Below are 17,583 nucleotides of genomic sequence, written 5' to 3'. Positions count from 1 at the left end.
ATCAACTAGAAATAGACATGCATGAGATCACTTGGCATGTAATTTCCATATTACTCATCCAAATTTGATCTATGTCGTTAAGTATGTTAGGATGGTGATTGTCGTGGTTTAGTCACGACATTAATGTGATAAAAGCTGCGGTAGTTCCATATCTAATGTATGAGACGAACCAGATTGTTAAAGTAATGAGAGAAATAGCATTCAGATGCGCACATAAAGTTTATAAGATGTGATTATATCAAGAAAGAATATATGTATAGCTCAAGTGGGAGATTATTAGGAAATTATTTTAATTTCCTAATTTGTTTGTGGGCAATACATATATTAATTATAATAACAAATTATGCTATTTCAAATTAAATTACTTATATAATGGTGATATAATTTATTGTTATAAATGCTAAATTGAATAAGTCATTATTACTTTTGATTTGGAATTAAATGAGAATAAAACCAGATATTATCTTTTGTTCTTTAGATAATTATCTTTTGGATTTTAGATATATTATCTTTTGGACTTTAGATACTATTTTATTTGGGTTTTAGGGTTTAATGGGTGTCATGCTCAAATATAAATAGGCATTCAGGGTTTCGGTCCCCAATATACCAAAGTCACCTTTGTTGCTCTTTTCCCATCAAAAGAGTCACAATTCAGCCGCCTAGGGATACAGAAGATTTTGGTTGAAGAAGATCGAAAGAACCACAAGATCCAAACTCTTCCGATCATATAATTCATATTTATGAATTCAGGTACGCTTCCGCATTATGATATATTTTTGATGACTCAATATAGATGATTTGGGTTAACAAAATTAATTTATTCCAACAAGTTGTTGGAATAAATTAATGTACAAATATTTATGTGTTACATGTAAAAATATAAAAATTATACCAATAAATTTGTACTATGTGAAAAAAATTTTGTACTGCAAAAACATGAAAAAGAAAAAATAATAATATTTTTTGCCAGACTTATGCCAACTTAATTAGATTTTTGTTACAAAATTTTTGTACATGAAGTATTAACAAAAATTATTTATTATTAAGATACAGTTAAACACGAAGACATACCCTTGTTGTAATCTAATGGTTGAGATCATAAGCTATATATTAATAAAGTAAACTATTAAAATAGTACTACAAAATTCTTAAAATAAATTTCAAAAAATACTAACGACAAATAAGCATCTAAAATATTGAAAAACACAAGACTTTAAAGATTAAATTTGATGTAAATTTTTATAATTATTATTAAAAAATGAGATTTTTATCTCTAATATTTGGTAATTTTATGTCAAAAGTGAATTTTTTTAAAAAAATTATTATGAATGACTATATATTTTTTTAATAAAAAAATTTAAAGATAAAATTTTATTCCAAAATTTTTTATACATATTTTAAATATTTATTTTAATATTATCACAAAAATTTAAATTAAATAAATAAATTATTTATAAAATATAAAAAAATTATTACTTATAAAAGATATAATATTTATTAGTTATGTTTATCATATTTTTAAATTATTTAAAATTATTTTATCGATAATATCTTTTAATGGTTTTTTGTGTCAGCGACTATATTTTTTGAGGACTGAATTAGTAGTTTATATTGATGTATCAGATTATATTATTAGTTTAATGCAATTCGAAAGATGAATGTCAATCTGATGAGTGTACAAAATAATTTGTTCTTGCATAGATTCTAGACTAGACCAAACAACAGCACCTCTCGAGAAAGAAACGATTACTCTGACACTCTGTTCCAACAATTTATTATTGGTGGTGAGGCATCGTCCTACAAATTGTTTAGAAGCTAGCCGTCCAAGTTCAATCCAGTTACAGTGGCTTCTGCATATTTCATTATTATTCTTCCAGGAAGTATTATTATGTATTTTTTAAAATAATTTTTAAATATTAAAAATATTTTCACTTCTATTTTTTAAATAAAATATTATTAATATTTAGAAAAAATATATAATTTATTTTATAATAATTTTTAAAAAGAATATATCTAAAGATGTTTAAAATTTAATAAAGTAATTTTATTTAAAAAATCATTCTTTCAATCAAATAATATAATTTAAACCGACACTTAAGTATTTTACAAGTAAAATGTTAACTAAACTGTAATTGAAATATTCAGACACGAATAAATTAAAACTACTAATATGAAAAATGAAAAATAAAAAATATAAAAATAAAAATTAATAAAGAGACAACAATATAATTTTGTTATACATTTAAGTTTTTTGGTAATTAAATCTAATTAAATTGATTTAAATTCAATAAAAATCAATTTTATTAGTGAAAACGTGATAGATATACTCCAACTCTCTACTAATGAGAGAACTTTTTAGGTATTATTGATTAAGTATTTTGTTTGGTTGTAGAACTTTTTTAATAAAAATAATCAATGATGAATTAAAAAATAAAAAGAAACTCATATAACATAGGTCTCATCCTATATATCCAATAATAAATAAATACAATGAGTCAACTTAAGGGAAAGAAAATATATACTATATAATATATATAGAGTGTGTATAACATGTTTTTGTTTGACAATATTATTATTATTCTCATGGCAAGTGAGCGAGCTATATAGGCTATGGGCTCCACTTTCAATCAAATCTCAATTTACTTCTTCTATACTCAGTTAGGTTCCATCCATTGTTAGAACTATATATACGTCTTTGTGCTATCATATTCTTTCTTGTCCCACCGCCACCACCGCCAACACTTCAAATGGAGGGTTCTCATTGGTTTCGGCCCTTTAATTTTGAACAACGCAAATGGGTAGTGCATGTTGTAACATTATACATGTAACTTGCATTGATGATGATGATTTCAATTTAATTTATTCGTGCTCATTTGGGGTGTGACTAGTTACTCCTTTATTTGCACTTGCCTACAAAATTATGAACCTATAAAAGGGACATAAATGGGAAGCCTTAGCCCATTATTGGTCATGTCATGCTGTGGTGTCAAAAATTTTCTACATTTAGACCCACATCGGTTGATGCCTTTTCCCCACCATGTATGGTACGTATCATGTGTGAAATATGCGGCCACTCATATTGAACCTTCTTTCATTCTTGAAATTAAAAATAAACTTATATAATAATTATCCTTTAAACCAGTACAATAACAAAATTCTCTCTTTAAATCATGTCATAAAATTATTATTTTATATATTTAATTAACAAATGTTCTATAAGAATTTAATATACAAAATAAAATTTAATTTGAGAACGAATAGAATATGATTTGTGAGATCAATAATAAATTTAACAACAATAAAAAGCATATATTTATGTGATACATTTGGAGTCATCTAGCACTGAGTGTGAACCCTAATGGGCAGTAACGAAGGTATCTTGGGGCAAAATAAAGGGTAAATTGATGGCGATCGGGACGAAGCTTAGTTCAGATAAGGGGGTTCATGGTCCCAAATTTTTTATAAAAAAATTAGTAGTATTTTTTTAAAAGATAAAAAATAGTTTAATTGATTTAAATACTTTAATATGACTTAAAGTATCCAATAAATTTAATAAATAATATTCTCTCTATTTTTAAGTTCAAATATAAAAAATTAGATATTTTTATTTATTTAATTTAATATTATTTTATATTTTATTATTTATTTAATTTAATTTTTTATATAATAAAAAAAATAGAATATTCAATAAGTATTAATAATATTATATTTGTATAAATTAATAAAAAAATTTAATAAATATTATAAATTTTAATATTTATCCTTCTAACTTCTTCTTTCAATATTTTATAGGATATATATTCAAATTTTATATAAAATAATAATGAAAAATTAAATAATTGATGCATTTTTTAAGAGGAAGACTAATATTTAAAAAAGAGAACATATAACTTTTACAATATCAACACCTGTAGATAGTTCTTCTACTTTAATGAATCACGAAAAAAGTCATGAGTTTAACTTTAACCTTTTGGAACGAGAACCTAGAAAACGGCTTTAAATTTGGCAATATTATCCAAATCCGAGAGATAAGATTAAACGAGCTTATCTTAAATTAAGTCCATATCAAAAACATCTTGACAATTATCCTCTATCTGGCCCCCAAAATTTTGTTTCAAGTTACGCCACTGATGGTGATGGTGATGCTTTGTGTGTCACATATGAGTAATGTGACATGCATGATGCAGCCCTCTCTGGGGCATCATGGGGGGCATGCATGCATCTCTTCTCAATTGGGTGGAGGGTCCTTTCAGAGTCAGCTATTTTAACCCAAACAAACATTATGGGGATTCCTAAGAAAATGACATCAATATATAACCCACTACAGTTTTATTCTAGATATGTAGAGAAATAATGGCTTTCATTGAGACCTATAGAATGGAGAGAGATTTGATGTATATATATATATTTTTTAATTTGTTATGTATATATATAAAGTTTAGGTTAATAAATTAATTGGTGATCAAAATTAAGTAGATATTTTAAATAGAAATTGGTATATTTTAAACAAATATATGGACAAATTCGATTTAAATTTATACACATAAATTGAACCAACCTAATTTTTATAGAATTTTATTTATTCTTTTCATACGATATATAATACAATATAGTTGATGAGAGTATTAGAGTGATATATTTTACTCCTATTAATTATTCTATATTATATACTCTATTTTAAAAATTTTGGAGTATAGTTTAAATTTATTTTAAAAATTTAGAATACTGATTAAATATATATATTAAAATTATGAAGGAGCTATTTGTGAATAAAACATAAACATATTTAATTCAAACCAGTATTTAAATATATTAATTTTTGAATACTATTTAAATATAATAATATTTTTATTAAATTGATCCAAACCAGTACGTATTAATATGCTCTTTGTTGCTCGTTAAAACGATATGAAATAAATTACATGATGAAAAATCAAATCCTAAATAAATAATACAAGACAAAATTAAATTAACCTGCTTCGATTTATAATATATTTTCTATACACATAAATCGAATTGATCTATATCGATTTATCACAAAAAAAAAAAAAAGAAAAAATTCCCAGAAACAAAGCAATCTATTTAGTAGGCTAATTTGATTTACATGGATTCTTTATTTTTGTGCATAAATTGAATTGAGTTGATTCAATTTATATGCATATGCTTATATATATATATGAAGTTTACCTAATTCGATTTATGTAAATTTATTTAGGACAGACATATAACTAATTTTTATTCAGAATATTTATGTAATTTTAATCTTTAATCAATTTATTAACGTGTGTATATATATATGAAATACATTAAAAATTTATTATCTGAATCTAAAATCTTTTAATTAGTAAAATATTTATTATTTTAATCAACTTCACATGTGGTGCCGGTTACAAAGATTTTATTATTTTGGAAATCTAAACTTAAAATTATTTATTAAGAGAATAAATTTACGCAAATTATTTTCAATATAATAAGACATGTGTATATGACAAGAGTATGATAGTAATGTGTAAAAATTAATGACACCAATTTTTTTGAGCTATGTATGGTGATGTGCAAAAATTGTATCATTAATTTGTATTATGTAATTATTTTTTCAAAAAAAAAAAAAAAGTTAGAAATCGCACCCACTCATTTTTATTATTTATTTAAAAAAAATCATAAATTACACCTAGCGATCTCTCTAAACTGCCCCCGCGATTTTTTTTAACATTTGTTTTCATATTCTAGTAAACTTCTAAAGAACTCAGTATTAAACGCCCCCTATATAAAAGAATTTGACACAAAAAAGTACTATCACTCATGCAAAGTATAAAATAACACAATAAAATAAAATAGTCAATAAGATAATCAATACCAAAAAATGAATGCCACAATTCAATACTCCAAGCTGGAAACATCATTTGCCAAATCGGTTCATCAGGTGGGCCCCAACTCATCCAGTGATTCTGTGACATGTGTACACTTGTGAATTGTGATTGTAATAATGAAAATATTATTCCGATTCTTATTACCCCCAATTAAGCAACGGCAACAATTGAACACCACAAATTAAATAAATTGATTGGAATGACTAATAGTTAATTATGAAACTAATTAGAAACATACATGGCTCCACCAGCAACAGCGAGAGTCAGCACGCGAATCTGTTTTTTAGATTCTTAATCGATATTTTTAAGGGCTAATAATAATTAATTAATAAGTGGTATAGTGTTATTATTAATGTAAAGTTATTTGATGGACATAAGTGGCATCTTAGTCGGACATAATAGACTATATATTGCCTTACTGGAGAATACAACTTGGATATTATTTAATTAATTCAATGAGTCACTTTCAAAACTGGCAACAAACATTCCTTGTTTTGTCCTCTTCAATTTGATATAGTAGACCCCTTTACCTAACCAACCGACCAAGATTGATTTTCCATGCACATTCTCCACTCTTCAATCTTCATATCATATATCAACGTATTTTAAACTGGCCTCCAGTTTAATCAAATGTTTTTTTAATTGTGTTCTTAATTATCCTAATCGTGCCTTCATTATATATTTGCATGTGCTTTCTGTGGTCCTGAAATTTTAATCCTTGTAGCGGTCAAGTTGGTGAAATTATGGCGTGATAATTTCTAATTCAAGTCATATATACATCGCTATATATATATGATTTAAAAGAAATGTTATCAAATTCTTAAGTCGTTCATTGTATGAATACTCAAGTCATACTTTTAAATATAAATCTACGGGCTAATATATAGTTAAATTAGTTTTTGAAAGGTAAGATATTTTTTAAATTTGTCTTTAAAATTTTTTTTCAATAAAATTGGTTTTTTAAAGATTATGAATTACTCATATATGTCCTTCACTTACTTCACTCACAATTTTTATTAACGATTGATGATGTAAAATGTTAACTGATAGCATACATGACATATAATATGTTCAATTAGACGTTAACTAAATATGTTTATGAAAATCTATCAATTTAATCACTAGATCATATTAACTATTAAGAATAGGATATTTTGTAATTAAAAAAATGACTAAATTAATAAATTTTCATAAACATATTTGGTCATTATCCAATTAGACATTTTAGGTATTATATATGTTATCAATTAATATTTTACAACACAATTTTAAAAAAAATTATTAATAGAGTGACTAGAGGACAAATATAATTAATTCGTAATCTTTTTAAGAATAAACTTAAAAAATATCTTATATAATGAAATTATCAATTTAATTTTCCAATATAACAATTTTAAAATTATTTTTAAAAGTTTGTATAAATATGATGTAATTATATATAAATTAAGAAAAGATTGGTTACAAGACGTAATGTTAAGAAGAAAAAAAAATATCTTATTTAATATTTATTAATTATTATAATAAAAATATTAAATAAGATAAATTTTGACTATTTTTGGCTAACTACTTTTGGTTATTATACATTTTGGTTACAAGAAATAATTTTCATTGTATATAGACATAAATGCATATATGATGAAATTGATGAATTTAATCATTCATGAGAAAGTAGTAGTGTGTCAAACACATCCATTTCTAATACAATCTATGAAGTACGGACACTTTGCTGAGTTACCGTGTTCGCGTGTTGGACACATTTTGGACACGACATTCATTAATATTCGTCTAACACGCGTGTCTATTGTGTCCAACCGTGTCTTAATAAAGAAGAAAAAATTCTTCTCCGAATACGTCTGGACACATCTAAATACCATCACGTGTCAGCGTATCCAATCTTATTCTTAACATATATTCTTAAAATAAATTTAGATATAATATATATTATTATTTATTAAAATAAAAAAATATTTTAAATACTTGACATAATTAAAATAAGACATTAAAAATAATTAAAAAAATTAATTTATATTTTAATATCAATAAAATATCAAAATATCATTACGATTTATCTAAAAAGAATTTGGATCCTCTAAATTTTAAATTTGTACTTTAGAGGGTAAAGTGTGATCTTCTATCCTTAAATAGTTTCTCTCTCATATTTATTCTTGGTTTCACCTATAAAATAAATGGTGAGAGATCACACCTTACTCTCTAAAGTGAAATTCAAACTTTAGAGAATTCAAATTCTCTAAAAAATACTTTATATTTTATATGTATTCGTGTTCTCGTGTCATGTAAAATTTTAAAATTCGCGTGTCGGCGTGTCCCGTATCGTGTCGTGTTCCGTGTCCGTGCATCATAGAATACAACTCTCCAAATTATGGATAACGTCAGAGAGATAATAATTTAGAATTATTTTATTTTATTTTTTAATTTTATATATTTAATATTATTTAATTATTTTAATTATAATTAAAAATATAAATTAAAGTAAGTAATAAATAAAAAATACAAAAAAAATATTTAAATAATTTTAGATTAATTTTTTATTATTTTCTAAATATTTGTCAAATTATATTGGATATGAATTAATTACTATTCACACAAAAAGAAAAAAAAAGTAGAAATAAGTGTGTTTTTATTTCGTTAATGCAATATGATATTTCGGGAACAATAGAGATAGAAAAATATATAGTTTTTTTTTTTTTTTGACGGCTAACATATATAGTAATTAGTAATTAAACGATGAAAAGAATGGCACCGTCTAATTTTAGGTGAGTTCTACGATGTTTTTGTTATAATATTTAAATTACCTAATTTTTTTTAAATAAAAAATAAAATATTTAAAATAAAAAATAAATCATATAAAATTTATTAAATATTATTTATTTATTGGGTAAAGTATATTTTTTGTCCTTGAAGTTTGGCAAAAATTTTAAAAATACCCTTAAGTTTTATTTTGTTTTAATTTTGTCCCAAAAGTTTTCGATTTGCATCAAATATACTCTTGACGGCTAATTTTTTAAAATAATTAAGATCAATCTAACAATAATGCATGAAAATTATGCTTGATTTTTTTGTGTTGAGGGTTGTTCTTATGAAATTGTTGTTGAATTGGTCTTTAATTTTTTGAAAAATTAGCTGTCAGGGTATATTTGATGCAAATCGAAAATTTTTGGGACAAAATTGAAACAAAATAAAACTTAGAGATATTTTTGAAAATTTTGTCAAACTTCAGGGACAAAAAATATACTTTACCCAAAATTATTTATTTTTTTTAGTAACTTAAATACAAAATGATAGACACCATAACATTTACCTTAATTTTATTCTAAATTTGTCATTAGATTAGAGTCCCGCTAAAGAGACAATGAGGTATTTATACAATGGGCTGTTTATTTGGCCTAATATGTATTAATAATGTAAAGTAAACATCATTATTCCTAATTTTTAGTTGCTTTTTATGATTTCTACTCCCAATTTACTCTAAATTCTTTCACATTAACCCTTCATCATCCACCATTACCTACCCTCCAAAAAACTCTATTTTTTGTTCAACAGAAAAACTCCCTTTCTTCGCCGCCCTGCCGTATGCGCAGTCTGCGTGACGTGTAGCTTCCGTTCCTGCCGACCGGAACTGTCGCGCTCCGCCTCCTTGCGCCAACGCCCTCACCAGAAGAACCTCCGTCACTCCTCACGCGGCCGAACATCTGTGACCTGCAACTGTCAGCGTCGTCGAGGTGATGAGTTGCAGCCCCGAATCCCGTGCTCGCATCATCCCAGCGCTGCTGCCGGAGTCTTGTTGAATTACTCGAAGAATAAATATCCACGAAAATTGAGAAGGTGAACATCCAAAATCATACAAAAACGAACATCCAATGTGAACGTGTATAAATCATAACCAGCAATCATCGTCTACAACTAAGCACCCAAGAAAGTGAACATCCGGCGACAGGAAGAAGGCACAAACCGGCTGTGATGGAGGCGCTAGACGTCCGGGTTGCTGCGGTGTTGTGAGCTCGACTCATAATATGCGTGTCCTCCCTATGTACGGTGCCCTGTGCGGACGACGGCACCAGTCGGAAGAATGTCGGCGCGATGTCCAACGGCGACCGGTAACTGTGGCGGCATTGTACCAGTTTTTGCTTTGAGGAGAGAGTGAGACTGTGAGAGAAAAATTTGCACTGTATTTACTATTTAGAGAGGGAGATAATCCTAATTTGATTCTGACGGAAATCATGATTTAATTCAAATTTTAAATGAAAAACTATTCAAAATTAATTAATTGCCATAACTAACAGGAATCATAATTTAATTCAAATTTTAAATTGAAAATTACTCAAAATTGATTAATTACTTCTAATTTAATTCTAATTTCAATTTAACCCAATTGTACATATCGTATAAAACATACATTGACTTCTCGTACTTTTCCATTAGATTAAATCACTTATGGTAGATCGAGCAACTTGAAATACTGAAATTCACATTCCTGACAACGTTACTATCATACATGTGAAAATCAAAATCAAATGCTTCTTTGTAACGCTTTGGTTATTGTTTGACCAATTGGCTGCTATCCATTATACCTGAATTTGTGTGTTCATATACACATTCAAAATTTGACAACTCCTAGTTATATAAATTGTCTATAATAACGATCCCATTGTTTACCCAATATCTCAAACCATATCTTTGTTATATTCTCTCTATCTCTTGTGTACAAGTTTCATCAATCCAAGTTTTAAAATTTATTTTTATTAATAATTTCTTAAACATAGTTAATTTATCTCTCATTTAATTTAATAAGAGAATTAGGCTCCAACTTTTTTTTTTTGAAATAAAGTAGCTCAACACAATAGAGTGGAGCAAATTTAAAGACAAAAAGGCGAACAACACCTAAAATAATACAACTTAAAAACTTTTCATGTCATCTCCGGCATAGCCATCAACAACACAAAGAGCACACACCTTTTCACTCTTCATTGCTAAGGAAGGTCATATTGATGATTTCTTTAACACCTTTCCAACTTCAATATTTGTCAAATAAGGAGTTTATCATGAAAGGAGTCTATTATTAATTAAAAGCTATATGTAAGTATAATATTATCCACAAGATTTAAATTATTTGACCAAGGGTGGTTGCGATGTCTCTTGAGTCTGACCATCAAATTCTGTTGTGCTATGGTAGGTATGTGCATCTATCATCCAATCAACTACTACAGTTTTTATCTTTATATTCATTATTTTTTTAATTCTAAATTTTTGAATTCTAATTTTTTATATTTCTAAAACATAAATTCTAACCCTAAATTATCTTAAACCTTTAAAAATACACGTGAGAGTCGGAAAAAAAAAAGTTTAGAATAAAAGAAATTAATTAATGTTAGTTAATTAAATTACATGTATGATAGATGGTGGATGCATGATTGAATCTAGAGACATAAACATAGTATATCCATAGAGAAGATGAAACTTAACACGTGCATGCAACACATATAGATATCCCCATCTTGCTACATGTAAATCACATGACATAGGATAGGACCACTAATCACCACCACCTCAATTGTGTCCCACTACAAACCATGCTTTTGACAACTGTTATTAACCTCACTAAGAATCTTATGCCCCACTATTATTATATATATATTTGAGAATGGATGATCTCAAATTCAAATTTCACATAATCTTATTATATATACACTCCGTTTGATTATTCCTTTTTTATAATATTATTATTGTTTTTTTAAGAATATATTTTATGATCTCAATTTTAATGAAAAATGGAAAAACCTAGGCTATGGACCGTAGTTTGCCAACTTTGTAGTTTGCATTGGTTGCTTGGTGGTCAAGTCTATATGTGTAGCTTGGCCATATATCTACGTTGATTATTTCAGAATTAGAGAGCACTATCAAGGGCCAAAAACGTTCCACGTGTCAAGCACCCAAGGTGTATAGAACTTCATGGTTAAGTTTCTGTTGTCTATAATACTCTCCTTGTGTGTAAAGAAGGCATAGGAAATTAAAAGTGATATCCCAAGGTGTATAGTAGTTGTTACTTGTTACTATCACTAATCACAACCACTACTACCTTCACCACCACGCTCAACTTCAACAAGAGATTCTTCAATTTATATATCTATATCTATACATAGTTATAATTATTGGTCCTTTTACAGATAGATAATAAAGGTCATTAGATATAGACAGCAGAAGATAAAAGATCATGCTCACTTCTTCTCAATTTCCAAGGACTTTCCTTATTCCATTAAACAAATCTTTATTACAAAACGCGGTTTGTGCTATAAGCATCAGCACCAATCTCATACTGTTACTCTTGCTATCCTTCAGATTCATCATCCCTCTTCTAGCGCCTAGATCAAAGGGCTGATAGCTATTCATCATCATCATCAAAATCTTGCACCTTTTTTCTGCTTTAATTATATATCTTATTGGATTGTGTTATTTTTTGTTATGGGTTTGAGTTCCAAGCAGGTTTCAAGGAGTAGTAGTGGACTTGATTGGAACCAAGCCTTATTGGAATCACAGAACTTGGAGCTTCCAATTCCAAAGCCTCATCATATCATGAAGAAACAACAACAGAATAATCAATCATCGTCATCATCATCAGAGCCAATGAAGTGTCCAAGATGTGAATCTACCAACACAAAGTTCTGTTACTACAACAATTACAACAAGTCTCAGCCTCGCTATTTATGTAGAACTTGCAAGAGGCACTGGACCAAAGGTGGAACTTTGCGCAATGTTCCAGTTGGTGGTGGAAGAAAGAACAAAAGGGTAAAAAAGTCAACTGCCACTGCAACCGCCACAGCCACCGCCACCACCTCTACTTGCACCACAAGCATCAGAATTCAAGCTCCTTCTCTTGCAATGGATGATCACAAAAACATAGCTTCTCCTTCTCCTTCTTCCTCTTCTTCCCTCTATCAAGGTCTGATTCGTCCACCACCTTTCCTACTACATCAGAATCTGATGAATAATATTATTACCAGAGGCATAACATCAGAAAGTAAAGGTTATGGTATTGGTAATAATAACAATAATACCAATGGCATCTTTCTTGGTTCATCAGCTTTGTCTCTTCCTCAGAATCAAGGCTTGCTTTTCCCCTTCTCAACTGCATCAAGCTCTAATTTTGACACAAACCCATGTTTAGTTTCAGTTTCAACCTCTTTGCAATCCACCAATGTTTATAATAACTGTGGTGGTGAAGAGTTTAAAGCAATAGAGGAACCAAGCATGCACAGCATAATGGCTACCACTACTTCTACACAACCATGGGAGATACCAGCAGCAACAATGGAAATGTCAAACTATTGGGGTTGGGAGGACATTGATTCTTTGGTCTCTACTGATCCGAACAACAATCATCCTTGGGATGATTCTGATATCAAACCCTGAGAGACCAAAAAAGAAAATAAAATCAACTACAGAAGCAGCAACATGACACATGGCAGTGGTGTTCATAGATTAGTTAGTTTTGTTTTATTTGATTTAATTGGGGGTGTTTTTTTTATTTTTAATTTTGTGTTTCCTTACAGATTAGTGAGTGTTCTTGTTTTTCAGATGGAGTGATTATTATTGTTACAAAGAGCAGTATTTTGGAGCTGTTATGTTTTAGCTTCAGCTCCAGGCTTTCAAAAATTGGATCCCAATTTATTAGATGTAACCCACTTTGATTATTTCGTCCTCTTTGTTCTTTATCTCTCTGATCTGATCTCTATCATTTTCTCTCTAGTCTCTAAATAAATAAAATAAAATGGTGTGCCATATACTGATGTTGTATCTAGAGAATCCAGCTATAGAGAATTATTCATCAGTGTTTTGGATATTTTGCTTTTCTTTTTTAAGGTTTTGTGAATTGTGAGTGCTTTGTGACAAGGATAGTTGTTGTTAAATGGGGTCTGATCCAGCACTGCCAAACTGACAGAATGTGATCGAAGATTCTTGTAGATTTTGTATATATATATATGTTAGGAGTTATGGAATGATATATCATCTCATTGATTTTTATTGCTCATGATTCATCACCACCACTATATACCACTTCTTGAGAATCATTCTTTGATGCTGTGACTGACTGTTGAGAATTCTGTGGTGTATATGTTCAGTGTATAGTTGCTCCTTCATATTATCTATTTTTATTCCTACGATCATTTTGTCTGCTGGGGCTTTTTTTATTTATTTATTTTTTCATCTTCATTGGTCCTGTTTAATAGAACAGTGTACGGAACACATGTATAGGGCCTGCCTCCACATCATTTTCAACATTTGTTTATGCTTGTCTTTTTCTCCCAAAAAATAATTATTTGTACTCATAGATTTTGTTAATATTAATAAAAAATATTTATATTATATTTATAAAAAATTAGTTCTGCTCAATAAAAATATTTGAATTTTAAATTTTTGTTAATTTTTTGATAAAATTTTTAAATTATTTCATATTCTAATTTCAACCTCAACTCTATTATCAAAATTTTAAGTTTTTACATTCTTCTATTATTACCACCTTAATTATCATTACTTAGAGCTCTAAATCAAGTCTCTTCTTTTTCACCAAAATTTCATTTTCTTTCCATTATCCCATACAATATGTTCTTATCATTTTTTTCGTCACTTCTACCACAACTATCTCTACATCAACCTTAACATTGTTCGTTATTATCTACCGCACTATCTCATCATTGCTACGGTCCATACACATTCACTAACAATAACAATAGAGATGAGAGCAATAAAAAAAAAAGCCAAATTGAAGTGAGAAAGAGAGACAACAATGGAGGGGTGTGTGTGAGAGAGAACACTCCAAAGGAGGAGGGAGGGATCGGAGAAGTGGCGGTGGCTGTGGACTGTCACTCTTAACTTTTGTGACATGATCACTATTTTTGTTTTTTGCGGCACAATCGGCGTCGATTCCTCCTCTATTAACGCTAACATCGTCAATGGCACCACCTTCTTCAAGATATTCAAGATTCTTCGATTTCTCTCTATTATTCTTCTCTTGAATTTTTTTTTTTTGAAGAAAATTTGAATATTTTTGTGGTTTAATTATTTGCAGTTATATATTGTTGTTAGGGAGCTACTCAAATAAAGATGCAAAAAACATCTTTTTATGAAGATGCTTTGTATAAAAGTGTGATTTATTGATTTGGCCACACTTCAAATAGAAACAACACTTTTATAACATATCAAAATCTAACCCTACACTCCATCATCTAAGGGTCAAAAAGAAAAATCATCACATGAAGACAATTATAATATCTTCATGGGAGTACCCACCTTGTTGTTATTGTTAAAGGATGATGTGATTATGATTGTGACAGTAGAGAGAGAGGAAGGTGGAGCTGATGAGGTGAAAAAATTGATGTAGTTGATGTTGATGTCGTCATGATGGTAGTGGTGGAGTAGTAAAGAAGAGAAAATGTAGTTAAAATTATGGCAATACAAGATTATGAAAATTTAAAATACTAGAAAAAAGAGATAGAGGTAGAGATGAAGTTAAAGATAAAAGACGGAATACTTTATAAATTTTATTAAAAAATCAACAAAAATTTAGAATTTCATATTTTTATCACATAGAATCTGTTTGGTTGCTCGGATCCGAAGTGAATCTGGTTCTACGGAATTCGAGAGTTGGTAGGTGGTTGGATGCCTGGCTTGGGCGAGCTCCGGAGGGCAGGCGTGAGCGAGACTCTTTCGAGCTGACGAGGAGGGGGATGCCACCTGCAAGGACTCCAGGCGGCAATTAGGGTAATGTGAGTGACGTCCCTGGGGCCCTCCCTTTATATAGTTTGTACTAGAGTGGGTCCCATATGTGCAGACCCTCTTTCCTGAAAGTTTCCTTTCCAGCTATCCAGGGGTTCTGATGAGGTAGGGGAGTAAGGTGAGTTGGCGAGTCAGAAAACACGTCGGGTCGGCTCTCGGAGAGCACCCGAATCCGAGTTGCTTGTTGGCTGGGCCGGAACAGAATCCATTTGTTATGAAGATAAGGTTAATTTTTTTTATAGGTACTTTTCTTAGTATTGGTAAAATTTATAAGTACAAATGATTGTTTTATCAGAATTTCTTTTTTTCTATGGGTTTATTTGGGTGAACTTCTAAGAAAAATATATTTTTTCGAGTTATCTTTTTTTAAAAGATCTTATAAAAAAGTAAAAGTAATTTTATGTCTGGGTATCTCATGTAAAAGGATCTTTTTATTTATCAATTATGTTTGGGTATAACAATATAAAAATACTTTTTTGTTTATTTATTACATTGAAAAACATCTTTTTTTAAGAAAAAAATCTTTTAAAAAAAGTTATTTTTTTTGTTTTGACTCTTACTATTAAAAAATTATCAAACACGCTAAAAAATAAAAAATAAAAAATTTCAATAATTTTTTTTAATCAAAATAATGAGACTCAAACAAACACATATTGAGTCAATATGGGAGAATTCCTAAAAAATATTTAAACTATGCATGGTCATAGGTCTTTAATTACAAAACATTAATCTTTAAAAAATGGGGAGTATTAGGTAAACAATGACCATCTTGAACAATATAAACAATCACCAATCAAATACAAATACACTACATCCTAATTTTTTTTTTGGTGACTAAACAAGGAAAGAAACAAAGCAAAAACTATTCTAAATCCGAGCGGATGATTCGTTGGAGATCAACACTAGGCTCAGACCAAATAACATGATTAGAGTTACTCTTGGCACCATATTTAGCCATCCAATCCGCAGCTCTATTTGCTTCTCGGGACACCCATTCCACGTGAACAAGCCAAGGACGAGATAAAAGCTCCTGAATCTTGTGAACCAAATCTGTTACTTCAGATGGATACCCACTTGTAAGCTCATGCATGATGGGCAGAATGTCAAGGCAATCTGTTTCACATATAATATCCCTCAAACCGCAATCTCAAGCTAAAACCAGCCCCCTCCAAGCAGCAAATAATTCACATCTGATTATAGACCAAGGGGGAATGCTTCCAGAGCAGCCCGAGATCCAATCTCCCTTAGAATCTCTAATAATACACCCAAATCCCGCTAAATTTGAATCCATATACAAGCTTGCATCACAATTAACTTTAAAACTATTGCCTACCGGTGGTTCCCAACACAGGCAATTTCGGAGAGACCTAAAGGCATTGCTTCGATTCCTGTAAACCTGTAAGTCCTTGGCGGTAATTCTGGCCAAGGCAACAACCTTATGGTCTGTCCAAGGGTTGTCAGTGTTGAATATGTCATTGCACCTATGTCTCCATACCCACCAAAGCCCTGCACCAAAGGACGCCTCATTGTTAGCCAAGGCTTTCCGAAACCACTCTTCAAGAGCAGTACCAGCCGTCGAGTCCAGGATACTAGGATCCAACATATACCAGATTGCCTTTGATCGTTCACAGTCTCTAAGGCAATGCTCCATAGTCTCCTGCGCCTTGTTACATCTCTTACACATATCTGAAGAAGCTAAATGCCGCTTGAATCGAAAGGTCTCAGTTGGTAGAGCATCATGTAAGCTAAGCCACATAGTAAATTTGAACTTCTCTGGAATGTTTGTGTTCCACAACCAGTTCCAATTACTGTTGGCATTCCAATTTAATGTTTTCTTTAATAACCATCTGTAACCCTCCCTTGCACTATACTTTTTTGTTGCTGCAGGCCACCACTCCCACTGTGGCTCCAACTCAGTCAAACT

General features: G+C 29.5%; 1 protein-coding gene across 1 annotated transcript; it reads left to right on the top strand.

The window, feature by feature from the left end:
* Positions 1-11,764: 11,764 nt before the first annotated feature.
* On the top strand, positions 11,765-13,597 carry LOC107631008 (uncharacterized). Its single transcript, XM_016334313.3, has one exon. The coding sequence runs from the start codon at positions 12,348-12,350 to the stop codon at positions 13,293-13,295; it is 948 nt and encodes a 315-aa protein (XP_016189799.1). The 5' UTR covers positions 11,765-12,347; the 3' UTR covers positions 13,296-13,597.
* Positions 13,598-17,583: the final 3,986 nt, after the last annotated feature.

This window comes from Arachis ipaensis, chromosome B3 (genome assembly GCF_059453495.1).
Source record: "Arachis ipaensis isolate K30076 ecotype BB chromosome B3, ASM5945349v1, whole genome shotgun sequence".
Taxonomy (NCBI): Eukaryota; Viridiplantae; Streptophyta; class Magnoliopsida; order Fabales; family Fabaceae; genus Arachis; species Arachis ipaensis.
This window is presented reverse-complemented; position numbering and strand designations above follow the sequence as displayed.